General features: G+C 36.4%; 1 protein-coding gene across 1 annotated transcript; it reads left to right on the plus strand.

Moving 5' to 3' along the window:
- The first annotated feature begins 875 nt into the window (after nucleotides 1-875).
- LOC145095147 (putative F-box/FBD/LRR-repeat protein At4g13965) lies at nucleotides 876-2,752 on the plus strand. The gene is made up of 2 exons (XM_079033077.1): nucleotides 876-1,033; nucleotides 2,131-2,752. Exons 1-2 carry the CDS (start codon nucleotides 876-878, stop codon nucleotides 2,750-2,752), a joined length of 780 nt encoding a protein of 259 aa, XP_078889203.1.
- Nucleotides 2,753-14,067: the final 11,315 nt, after the last annotated feature.

Here is a 14,067-nt window from a genome sequence, read left to right on the forward strand (position 1 = left end):
TTTGGAATAGAGTTTAATAAACTTGATCATGGCATGATGATACATCAAACCAAGTTCATCAAACAACTACTTCAAGATTATGATCTAGATGATGCTACACTAGTTTCAAGCCCTCTTCCTCCTCAAGTGAAGTTACTTCCAAAAATGGACAATCCACTTCCAGATGCAACACTTTACTGACAGCTTATTGGTAAACTAAATTTCTTGTAGCATACTCGTCCTGACTTAGCCTTCTCTGTACAACATTTAAGTCAGTTTAATCAGAAACCTTCTCAAGAACATTATTCTGCTGCTATTCATGTTCCCAAATATATCAAAGGTACTACTCCCTCCGTCCCAATATTATTGTCCATAGACAAAAATACACACAGATTAAGAAAAACATTAATTACCACTAACTTTATATAATAAAATGACAGTTTTGTCCTTACTTTGCATTTAATGTTCCATTAAATGCTTAGTTGGTTAAGTAATAATGAGAGGGTATTTTGGTAAAAATGTTGTTTATTTTTAGAAGCTGACTATTATTTTGGGACAAACCAAAAAGGAAAGATGGACTATAATTTTGGGACGGAGGGAGTATTTCACAAGCTTTATATTTTAACGATAACAAAGATTTCAAGATGGATGCTTTTTGTGACTCGGATTGGGTAGCATGTCCCACTACCCGAAAATCAGTTAGTGGATACTAAATTCTATTGGGTGGATCTCCGATTTCATGGAAATCAAAGAAGCAATCAACTATATCCTTATCTTCTGCTGAAGATGAGTACCGATCAATGCGATGAGTCATTGCTGAACTTTCCTGGTTGAGTCGTCTTCTTGATGAATTAGGAGTTACATAAATTACTCCTATACCCCTTAAGTGTGACAATATGGCTGATATTTGTATTTCCAATAATCCTGTATTTCATGAACGTGCGAAACACATTGAAATTGATTGCCACTTCGTCCGTAACAAGGTTCAAGAAGGTTTAATCAGTCTATCTCATGTTGATACTAATGGGCAATTGGCCTACAAAACAAGTTTCAGGTTCTCGACATTTTGAGGCTACATCCAAGCTTGGTTTGATCAATGGTCCTAAGCTTGATTAGTTAGAATTAGTTATACAGTCGGTTAGAAGAAGGGAATTTATGTAATTTCAATTATTTGTTCGGTTAGTTTGATAGCTTGTACATATTAGAACTTATGCTTTGTATTGATTCAATTCAGTAATGAGAAATGAAGAATATCGAAGAGTTTCTTTCTCAAATTCCTCTCTTCAATCTCAGTTGTAACAAACAAGCCTTTTTCATTGTAGTATTCTGAACATCTCAATTCACAGAGAATCTTTTTAATATGTCTGAGTTTGGCACGAAGGAGCATATCAACAGTGCCAGAACCCGTGAAAGATTCCAAAGCATTCATCTCATGAATTTTCTCGCTCCCTCAACCCTCTTTGAGTAAGTTCTGTTCTTTCCTTATTTTATTGTTTTTGTCTTCTACTTCAAAGCTCAAAAGTCCAACCCATAAGTTTGGAATCGTGGGGTTCAATCAGTTCTTAGATATACTTACCCCACTCCTCAAGTTCAATCGAGTAAAAACATCTTTCAACGTAAGAATACGGTGCCTGTTTTATTTTCTTCAAACTGAACTCCGTTCATAAGGATATGACCACCGACAGCTTTTCAATTGCCAACTAGCAACATCATCTGTCCAGACCCATCATTTTTTAAGTAACCATATAATATATAATGACAATTACACAAGCTAGTCTCGTATTGATCCATCTAACACTCTACTTCAATTTTAATTATATCTGAAATAGTTTTGTAATCACCAACTAGCATCATCATCGTGTTCCATGTAATCAACATGTATAAATATTCTTCTCTACTACCAAATAATCGATTAAAATTTTTAGATTATGAAGTGCAGATCATCATTGGATTTGGGATTGTTATTTGTGGAGCGAAAAGAGAAGGAATGGTGGTTATATAGCTAAAAACAGGAAAGAAGCAGCAATGAAGATGGATATGGATCTTAAAATTCTTATCTAAATCAATAAAACTAGGATCGTATATACACACTTGACTGGATTTCTATAACGAGTTATAAGTAGAGAATGAATTTTATCATGATAATGTCAGGAGAAGAGTGGTAGAAGAAGATAGATTGAGTAGTGTGCATGATGAGCTCATTCATAAGATCCTGTTTTGTTTTGACATGAAGTTTTCTATTCAAACATTTTTGTTGTCATCAAGATGGGAATTTCTATGGACATCAATGGCTTGTTTCAACTTTTCAAGTTGGCAGTTTGGTCCTTTACCCAAGTTCTCCAAATTCGTGAACATTGTCCTCTTTCACAGCAATCATCAAGTAGGAGTTTCTTCCATAAAGATAGATTTAATTGGAGCAGTTAATCAGGATTTTGTGAAAAATATTGCAAATTATGCATTTTCTCACAATATCCAACAACTAATGGCCGTTTGTTGTCCGAAAAACCACCATGAATTCCCTCCTTACCCTTTTACCTCTCAGCCTCTTAAACATTTCACGTTTAGAAGCTTTCCTTCTTCGCCTTGCGCTACACCCAACACACCTTGGGATTTTCCATCTTTAACAACTTTGCATTTCATTCACATCGCATTATGTGATGATAACATAGAAAAGTCTCTTGATATTTTCTCCAAGTGTGTCAACTTAAAGAACCTCACTATAAAAAGTTTCATTATCAAGGTTGTGAAAATATTTGACATTATTACCCCTTGACTTTCTAAGGTCACGCTTATTGATGGCAGATGTACACTAGTTATAAATGTGATTGCACCTCAACTTGAGAATCTCACGGTAATTAAGTGCTCAATCAAGTATTTGAATGCTCCGCCAGGACTTTCATCTTTGTGCTACATGGGTTATCTTCCTCTACAGTTGTCTAAAGATGCACACAAGACTATTAACTTGCTGTAGGAGCTCCATAGTACATTTCAGACATCATACACTTAATGTTGACATCAGTGAGACATGTTGATATCCTATCAATAGACATACAATCTGTATGTTTCTATTCATTTTTAATGTATATATTTCTGTGTCATATTTGTGCAGTGTATTTTTTCATTTCTGGATTTACTATTGCACCATCCTTCCCTTTTCTGGCAACTTAATAAATTGCTTGAGTATAGTCTCCAACATAAGGAATGATGCATACAAGGTAAAAATGTCTACTGAAGCTAAAAACTTCTTGCTTGAAAAGTCTTCAAGCGTCACACACACACAGACACAAACACACACACACACACACATATATATATATATATATATATATATATATATATATATATATATATATATATATCAATCCACATTTGAACCTAGCGCGTTCTCTCTCTCTCTCTCTCTCTCTATATATATATATATATATATATATATATATATATATAGAGAGAGAGAGAGAGAGAGAGCTACGCTTAAATGTGGATTGACATCTATTGTGCGGACGTGTGGACAATGTTATTATGTGAGAATAACAAAGAAAATATGTTGTTTATTAATATGAATATGTTCAATCTTACATAACTATTGTTATTATCATACATTCTCAGTAATTAAATCATCTATAAGGTAATTATAGATTTATTAATATTATTCTCATTCTGTCAGAATGTTTATTGATTCGTATTCTTATTTTAAATTTTAAAAATTCAAAATCTGATCTTTAACTTTTTGACTTGTTGATCGGATAAGATTTAAATTTTCTACATACATAAATTGATTGTGTGTGTGTGTGTGTGTGTGTATATATATATATATATATATATATATATATATAAGAATAACCATTATTAGCGGTGACAACCACCAATCGTGTTGGATGTCGCTGCTAATAGTGGCTAAAGCCCGATCTCTGTGAAAACCTGAGATTACACCTTATCTATCGATTTTTTTGCAAATCCAACGGCTTGGACTTGGACCACGTTGCGTACAATACCGATAGCGGCGATAGCGTCGCCACTAATGGTGTAAATAGATGGCGCCAAAACTTCCTTCCAGACACATGTCGCCTCAATTAGATTCCTATCGCTGCTAACATGCTTGCATCGCTGCTATAAGGCGTCGCGAATATACCCCCTTCCACTTCATTCTTTCCCTCTTCTGTTATGTGTTTCCTCATCTGTATTGTAAAGTTCAATCCACATAATTTTACTATCAATTTTGTTGTTTCCCCTCAGCTCGTCGATTGAGTTGGAATTTGACTGCCAATGCCCTAATCGGCGGCCTCCCCATAACCGATAACCTCCTCATTGGTGATCTTTCACCATCAGCGACGTCACCAAACTTCTGCAAGTGTGGTTTTCTTCTTCTTTCTTCACTGTTTTTTCTTCTTTTCTTCCCATTTTTTCTTCTCCCCGCTGAAAACTCAACTTTGCCAAAATTTCCAGCTCCACTTTCGGGATTTGGAGCTCCCTACCAGAAAATCTTGAAATATAGAACAACCATCTCTCTCCGCTGGATTACACCTCTACAGGTTCTTAATCATCTTTTTATTTTTAATTTTGTATGTGGAATGTATATTTTGTTTATGTATGTGTATAATGTATGTATGTATATGTGTGTGTATTTGTATGTGTATAATGTATGTATGTATGTATGTGTATCATGTTTATATATATATGTGTGTGTGTGTGTATGTGTGTATTTTTGTATGTGTATTATGTGTGTATTTGTGTATTATGTGTGTCTATGTGCTTGCTAGTTATTAGGATTGCGTTGCACTTGTCTCTTGATCAAGTCTGCATAATGTTCTCCTAGGAACTAGCCCATTATCCATTTTTATGCTTCCAAGACTAGTTCAATGTTCTCCTAGCATGAATTCCGCATAATTTCCGCAATCTCCGATCTTTCCCACTCCTCGTAGTCTTCTATAAATCTGAAAATAAACAAAGACTAGAAAGTGTTCAAATATAGATAAAAAAGAGAAATATGTATGATTATTAAGTAAAATATACTAAAAAAAACTATAAAATGAAGTAAATAAAATGCATCTATCAGAGTAACATGAACACCAAAACCAATAAACGAGATACTTGGAGCACTATAAAGACGTCGTCATTCGTAGTCGAGAGTTTCTTCGGAACGGTCGATATGATGGATTCCAAAATGCAGAGAAAGTTGTAGGTACCATATCATTTTTCTTAAACGAAGGATCATAATAAATAAATAGACAAATGTCTCTTGGATTTTGGGTCCAAAATAAATCATCATCATACATACTTATAAAGCTAGCATTTTTTCTTTAATCTCATGCATTTGAAATGTAACGACCCAAAAATCACAACTAAAAATTTCTTTAAAAACATTACTAAATCATATTTATAAAAACTGTATCATAAGTCATAACATAATCTTCGAGTATTAATTCAAAACATATTATCATTATCAGAGTCAAACATTCCCAGGTTAACTGACTATGGTGTGTGCACTGCAATCTTCCCGAGCTCCTCCTTTAAAAATTGAGTACTTGAAACCAAAACTGAAAACCGTAAGCACGAAGCTTAGTGAGCTCCCCCAATCTACCACATACCATACAATAATATATAAAGCACATACCGGGCCTTGCCCACTGACTGGGACCCCCGTCCCCTACATCGGACCGAAGTCCGAAACTGACTGGGACCCCCGTCCCCTACATCGGACCGAAGTCCGAAACTGACTGGGACCCCGTCCCCTACATCGGACCGAAGTCCGAAACTGACTGGGACCCTCGTCCCCTACATCGGATCGAAGTCCGAAACTGATTGGGACCCCCGTCCCCTACATCGGACCGAAGTCTGGACTAACTGAACACGGCATAGCATAACATATCATCTAGCATAAACACATAAATCCTGTCTGAGCCACGGAGGCGTCAAACATACTAACTACTGCATTGGACCGAAGTCCAAAAACTACTGCTAACTGAACGGGCCGGCATTGTGGCCTTAGACCCGTTCCTACTGGAAGGAAACTCACCTGAGACTGCTGAACTGATGCCGCTAATCCTTTTTACTGCTACCCGACCTCTGACTCCGAACTGCTGCTCCACTAGCTCCTCGAGCTACCAATGTCAACATAACACTTAGTCCAACTGACCTCCAAAGGTCAACTAGGTCAACTCTGGTCAAGGTCAAAATCCTGGTCAAAGTCAACCTTCCAGGTCAACCCTACTCGCCGAGTTCATATGCTCAGGGTCTTTCTATTCGCGACTCGACTCGCCGAGTCAGTCCATGACTCGCCGAGTCAACTATTCCCGAGTCCTGACCTGTCCAACTCGCTGAGTCTCCACCAGACTCACTAATTCGAGTTTCAACTCGAAGGGTTTGGGGTTTTGTGACCTAACTCGCCGAGTCCAAAAATAGACTCGCCGAGCCCAAGGCAATCTTCAACCAACTCGTCGAGTTGTTCTTCCAACTCGCCGAGTTCATGTCTAACTTCATCCGACTCGACGAGCTGTTCATCCCACTCGTCGAGTTCCTCCTCATCTTCAAACTACTCGCCGAGTCCACTCGAAGGACTCGCCGAGTCCAATCAGATCTACATACACGCAGAGGACTTTAGAGTCATGCATGGACTCCAAACTGTAGATCCACTCTTCTAAAGCCTATTCCTTACGTAAAGTGGCAAACTTTACGTGTAGCTAACGAGATCTAGGCTCAAATCACTATAAACTAGGGTTTGAGACAAAGGGGCTCAACAATCAACCCATAGACTGATGCTTTATGATTCTCTAGGCCAAGATACACATAGATATGAAGTAGCAACTTCAGATCTGGGCTTCTAACTCGGAATAGCTCATAAACTTGTCCTAAAAGTCCCAAATCCTAAGATAAAGGTTGATCTATATGCAAAAGAGGGAAGGTAGCGACTCATTACCTTCAAATGCTCTGGAAGACCTCACAAACTCTGGATCTACTACCAATTCTTGAATCCCCAAAGAGTGCCTTCTTCCTTCTTCCTTCAAATCACCCAAAATGGCAAGAAAGCTTGAATGAGCAACAATGGAGGCTTAGTGTTTCTGGTTCTGGACTATAGGGCCGCAAATGAGCCCTGGGGAAGAGAATAAGATGCTTAAATAGGGTACCAAGTCCCGAAATTAGGGTTTCCTCGTTCAGACCCAACTCCCCGAGTTCACGAGCCGACTCGCCGAGTTGGTCACTTACTCGATCCCCCAGATCCCGCTCCGACTCATCGAGTTCCTCCCCGGGCTCAACGAGTCCACTCCTTGACTTAGGGTTTCTTTCTTTTTCTTGGCCTTTCTGATCTTGGGTGTTACATAAAGTGGGTTAGATCTGATCCCACATCGGCTGGGAAGGAGAACTAAGCATTCCTTATAAGGGGTGTGGATACCTTCCCTATCACAACGCGTTTTAAAGCCGTGAGGGCAGCAGATCCCATAACAACTCTGCAGTTAAGCGTGCTCGGGAGGGAGTAGTACCAGGATGGGTGACCCCCTGGGAAGTCCTCGTGCCGAGTGGCCCAAAGCGGACAATGTAACGACCCAAAAATCACGACTAAAAATTTCTTTTAAAACATTACTAAAACTAGATTTATAAACAACGTATCATAAGTCAAACATAACTTTCGAGTATTAAATTCAAAACATAATATCATTATCAGAGTCAAACATTCCCAGGCTAACTGAATATGGTGTGTGCTCTGCAATCTTCCCGAGCTCCTCTTTTGAAAAATGAGTACCTGAAACCAAAACTGAAAACCGTAAGCACGAAGCTTAGTGAGCTCCCCCAATCTACCACATACCATGCAATAACATATAAAGCACATACTGGGCCTTGCCCACTGCATCGGACCGGAGTCCGGGCTAACTGGGGCCTTGCCCCCTGCATCGGACCGAAGTCCGGACTAACTGGGACCTTGTCCCCTGCATCGGATCGAAGTCCGGCTAACTGGGGCCTTGCCCCCTGCATCGGACCGAAGTCCGGCTAACTGAACAGATCATAGCATAAACATATCAACTAGCATGAACACACATATACTGCATACTACATCGGGCCGTAGCCCGGAACACATAACACATAAATCCTGTCTGAGCCACGAAGGCATCAAACATACTAACTACTACATCGGACCGAAGTCCGAAGCTGACTGGGACATTCGTCCCCTACATCGGACCGAAGTCCGAAAACTACTGCTAGCTAAACGGGCCGGCATTGTGGCCTTAGACCCGTTCCTACTGAAGGGAAACTCACCTGAACTGCTGAGCTTTGCTGATAAACCTCTGGCTGCTACTCGACAATCCCCTGAACTGCTGCTCCTCTAGCTCTCCGAGCTATCAATATACATATAACACTTAGTCTGACAGTTAACTAAGTCAACTCTGGTCAAAGTCAAAATGGTCAAAGTCAACCTTCCAGGTCAACCCTACTCGCTGAGTCCTCCTAATGACTCGCCGAGTTCATAAGCTCAGGGTCTTTCTATTCGCGACTCGACTCGCCGAGTCATTCTATGACTCGCCGAGTCCAACTAGTTCCAAGTCCTGTCCTGTCCAACTCGCTGAGTCACCACCCAACTCACTGATTCGAGTCTCAACTCGAAGGGTTTGAGGTTTCGCGACCTGACTCGCCGAGTCCACTAATAGACTCGCCGAGTCCAAGGCAATCTTCAACCAACTCGTCGAGTTGTTCTTCCAACTCGCCGAGTTCATGCTTAACTTCATCCGACTCGACGAGCTATTCATCTCACTCGTCGAGTTCCTCCTCATCTTCAAGCTACTCGTCGAGTCCACTCGAAGGACTCGCCGAGTCCATTCAGATCTACATACATGCAGAGGACTTTTGAGTCATGCATGGACTCCAAACTGTAGATCCACTCTTCTAAAGCCTATTCCTTACGTAAAGTGGCAAACTTTACGTGTAGCTAACGAGATCTAGGCTCAAATCACTATAAACTAGGGTTTGAGACAAAGGGGCTCAACAATCAACCCATAGACTGATGCTTTATGATTCTCTAGGCCAAGATACACATAGATCTGAAGTAGCAACTTCAGATCTGGGCTTCTAACTCGAAATGGTTCATGAACTTGTCCTAAAAGCCCCAAATCCCATGATAAAGGTTGATCTATATGCAAAAGAGGGAAGGTAACGACTCATTACCTTCAAATGCTCTGGAAGACCTCACAAACTCTGGATCTACTGCCAATTCTTGAATCCCCAATGTGTGCCTTCTTCCTTCTTCCTTCAAATCACCCAAAATGGCAAGAAAGCTTGAATGAGCAACAATGGAGGCTCAGGGTTTCTGGTTCTGGACTATAGGGCCGCAATTAAGCCCTAGGGAAGAGAATAAGATGCTTAAATAAGGTACCAAGTCCCGAAATTAGGGTTTCCAAACCCAGACCTGACTCGCCGAGTCCACTCGCCGACTCGCCGAGTCGGTCACTTGCTTTACCCCTGGATCCCGCTCCGACTCGCCGAGTTCCTCCCTGGACTCGACGAGTCAACCCTCTTCAACTTAGGGTTTTTCCTTTCCTTTCTTGACCTTTCTGATTTCGGGTGTTACAGACAATATTGTGATACGTGCCAGAGGGGGATGTTACAAATGTTATCAGAGCTAGGGCACGGGTCGATGTGTTTGACGGTGACGTCGAACCCTATAATGGGGGGGGGTGAAAGTGGGTTAGATCTGATCCCACATCGGCTGGGAAGGAGAACTAAACATTCCTTATAAGGGGTGTGGATACCTTCCCTATCACAACGCATTTTAAAGCCGTGAGGGTGGCAGATCCCATAAGAACTCTGCAGTTAAGCATGCTCGGGCGGGAGTAGTACCAGGATGGGTGACCCCCTGGGAAGTCCTCGTGTCGAGTGGCCCAAAGCAGACAATATTGTGATACGTGCCAGAGGGGGATGTTACATGAAACCCTCATAAAAATTTGCCAACACATCATGCATTTGAAACCCCCACACCCTTTCACCTTCAAAATAATTAATCACGCATAATCTCATTCCAAGAAAATCACACACTCTATAAGTTCAACACCTCATGCATTTCAAACTCCCACACCCTTTCACCTTCATTATATATGTAGTTATATTAATACATTTTTTTTTACAAAAAGGCGTCATTTGGTTGAAGATATTATGATTCAAAACTTTTCATATAGTTGAAGCATCCACGATCCAAATATGATGATTTGAAGAAATGAGTTATGTTGCATCGATGGTAATTTTCTCTTTCAACCAAAACAAATGAAGCTTTTCTATTATTTCTTTATATTCAATTTCTCATTTGACCTTTATATGTGATTTGTATGTATTACTCAATCTTGAATGTGACTCTCCAAACATCAATGTTTTACTTGGAATATCTTTCTCATTCTTCTCTTTCAAGAAAAACATTTTGATTGCAGGTTAGTGAAAAATTGTCATCAAGTTTCTATGGTTGAATGGTGTTCAATAAAGAAATAAGATTCAGAAAATGGATATAGGTTTTTTTTGTTTGAGCAAAGTAGACGAATGTTAGTTTTTTCTTTTGATTTAAACTTATATTTATGTAACATTTTTATTTATATATTCAACCACCCAATGTTCTTATTTATTTGATTGTAGTTTTTCTATTTTGATTATGTTTATTTTTTATTATTTTTTTGTTGGGTTATCCTACACAACATATTTGCAAGACAATATTTAAAAGATAACATAATTTTTAACATTTGATATGTAATTATGACGACTTATCATGATATGCTCTTCATATGAAAATAATTTATCCATATTACTACGACAAGAATTACATATGACATTTACGAAAATATATATTATATGTGATTTTTTTAATATATATATGCACTTATGTATGTATGTTACAAAATTTTAATTAAATATCTTTACGTTTAATAATTGAAGGGATTAAACTGATGCATCAAAAACAATTATTTAGACGAATATAATAATAATAATAATAATAATAATAATAATAATAATAAATACACATTTCCAAGTATTGTATTCATTTGAAACTCACACTACAACTCAAGAATTTTCTAATTTATGTATATTTATTAGTTACAACTCAACAGTTTTTAACTTATGATTATTAATTAGTAATCATTAATAACTTTTTATTTTCCTTTCTTTTATAAGGTTGTAAAGTTTTGCTCATTAAAAACATTAATGCATTTGAAGAGATTTATGATTTAAATAGGAAATGTTAATATAAATGTTATAATAAATGTTTTAGTGTTTTTATGTTATTAAAAGTTGTAGTGTTTATTTTTCATATTTTCTATTATTCGTTGTATATATATCTTTTATAATACAAATGTTATAATAGATGTATTTGTATTTTTATGTTACTAAAAGTTGTAGTTCATATTTTTGTTCATACATTTTATTACCCGTTATATATAGATTATATACGTTTGATATATAATTAACATAATTTTAAACGGTTTATAAAATTATCAAATAATTGTATATATCACAATGACTTAAAAATTAAAACTATAATCATCATATCATATCATATCATACTATATTATAAAGGAATCATTTTTTCTTTCACCACATTCATTTGAAACTCCCAACTTTTCATATTTCTATAGAATATACTTAATTTATTAACTTAAATATGTTTTTAGTTGTAAACATTATCATAAATGGAAGAATTTGTGACTTATCAATATGATATGCTTAATTTGTTAACTTCAATATATAGTTAAATAAATAACCTACGTTAATATATCAAATAAGCTAAAAAATTTAGTGTAAAATTTAAAACCTAAAATAAAATATCAAATAATGTTTAAAAAAAAATCAATATATATTTTTTAACATAGTTAAAAGGAAAACATTAAATATAATAATAATAAAAGAACCTAAATTGATGAATCGAAGTAACTAAAAAGTATCTGGAAACTATATTCTAACAATATATTTTTAACCTATGCCGCGCAACGCGTGGGAATTCGTCTATTTTTGACAATAATGATGAGGACAGAAGTGCACAAAAAACATTAAGTTTACACAAAACTGTGATTCCACCATTGTGTTTTTTTTTTCTCAATTAAGTCACTAAATTTATAATTTTGTTGCAAATTTAACCAATTAACCGATTTGTTTCGTGTGTTTCATTTTCTCACTTGAAGACTAGGTAAGAAGCTATTGTAGCTTCCACATATGAGCATAGTTGGCAAACATCTATCCCTAATTTTTTCTTCTTTTATTCTCTTAGAGAATCATTATTTTTTCAATGACTTCTCAATGTCGTTCAAGTGGTTCATCATCCTATGGGAACCTTGTTGCTTGCCCACCGTAACATCTCCTAAAGGAAACATTTCTTGCCTTGCTTATACCATCCTTAAACGATGACCGACTTGAGCGATCTTGGAAAGTCATTACATAAAATCTTGATGCTAGAAAAGAAGAAATTAAGGAAATTAAGTATAGATCTACATAATGGTTCAATTGAACACAAATGTTTGTCGATTGGAGTGATATATGAAAAGCATATCAACTTTTGTCTAGGTAGTATGTTAGAAACATAAAATACTTGAAGTAAACCGGTCGATTTGTTAGATTTGCAACAAATTGTAAACTTTGCAATTTAATTGAGAAAAGAGAAACACGGTATCAATCAAAATTTCATGTAAACTTATTTTTTTAATGAAATTTTCCTTTAGGATAAATAGACTTCTAAACGGCACTCTAAAGATGAGTATCTATTATTGCGCATATTGTATTTTTGTAATTATCTTTGAGTTTTTGAAGGGTAAATATAATTAAAGTTAAAATTAACTTAAATAAGTTTTATTTTTGGAAATTAAAATAATTTTGTTGCATTAATTTATGGTGGAAAGCATAAACAGAGTAACCGAGGATCTTGGTGTTAGGGTTCAGGAATTCGCTTTTCTTGGAAGATTAAGAGGTACTTCTCTCTCAAACCCTAGTTTTCCATCATCCACGCATTGATTTATCAACTTCCGTTTGCTAACTGCATAATTTAGAGATCAGGGCATTCGAGTTTCATAATGATTTTACTTTAGTCATTATCGTATTTCAGTTGATTGGAGTTTGATAAATCAAGAGAATACTAAATAAGGAAAAGACTGTATTATCAGAAGAAGATGTTTATTCGTCTTCTATAGAGATTGTTGTTAGTATACTGCATTATTAACAAAAGGCTACAACGTGGGTCCACGCCGTTTTAATTTTAAGAAGTTCACTCTTCTGCTGTTCGAATTCTAAGATTGGTACGGGATGGTTGAGATTTTTAGTTTTAAAAAGTTTTCTTTTGTTATGGTGATAGCTGTTGATTGTTTAATGTAATCATCATGTTTATCCGTAATCAAATAGTAGTTCTTATTAAGTCTTAAAGATGCTTAAATAACCTCTTTGACATTATTGTTATTATGTTAATGCTAGTCGATATTTTTTTACCTGTTAGCTAGTGATTCTACTATTAGTATATGAAGATGGAATTGGGAATTTATATTTGTCTAACCAAATCAAAATTCCTATTTTCTTCATTCATATATCCGTTCTTGCATAAAGTTATGTATATGAAACACAACTCTGTATTTGCTCTTATGGTGTTAAAGCATAAGAACTTATTTTGGGCATTTATTCACTGGTATTGTAGGTGTAAAATTGGGTTCCCGGTTAGTTAGAAAGGGAAAATGCAGTGTACGATATAGAATCTTGTCACCTTTTTGGATACTCAATTTCATTAGCAGAACTTAGAAGAAAGCATATATGGTTTCATCATGAGATTTATGTTAATTGAAGTAACAATCATATACTTATCAGCTAGCTAGAAGAGTTATCAAATTTGCAAACAGCTTTAATACATCCACAGAAGTGATAAAAGTATTCTGATTAAACGATGATAGGTAATCCAATTATGTTCATGTGACCCGTGAGGGAGACCATCAGATGATAAGACCAACCTTATGAGGAGCACCACCTGATGAATTATTATTGTTGTGCTCCATTTTTTAGTTGCATTAGGACTTGGCACGCATAAGAAGTATTGTTATTTACTATCCAATTAATTGATTTTTTTAATTTACATTTTAAAGTGCAGACTATAATTTG

The sequence above is a fragment of the Lactuca serriola genome, chromosome 3 (assembly GCF_051521515.1).
Source record: "Lactuca serriola cultivar US96UC23 chromosome 3, Lser_US96UC23_V15, whole genome shotgun sequence".
Taxonomy (NCBI): Eukaryota; Viridiplantae; Streptophyta; class Magnoliopsida; order Asterales; family Asteraceae; genus Lactuca; species Lactuca serriola.

Coding starts and splice junctions, on each gene's coding strand:
- LOC145095147 (XM_079033077.1), top strand. CDS start 876: ATGGCTGATATTTGTATTTCCAATAATCCTGTATTTCATGAACGTGCG. Junction 1,034..2,130: donor GCCTACAAAACAAGTTTCAG/GTTCTCGACATT, acceptor TGATAATGTCAG/GAGAAGAGTGGTAGAAGAAG.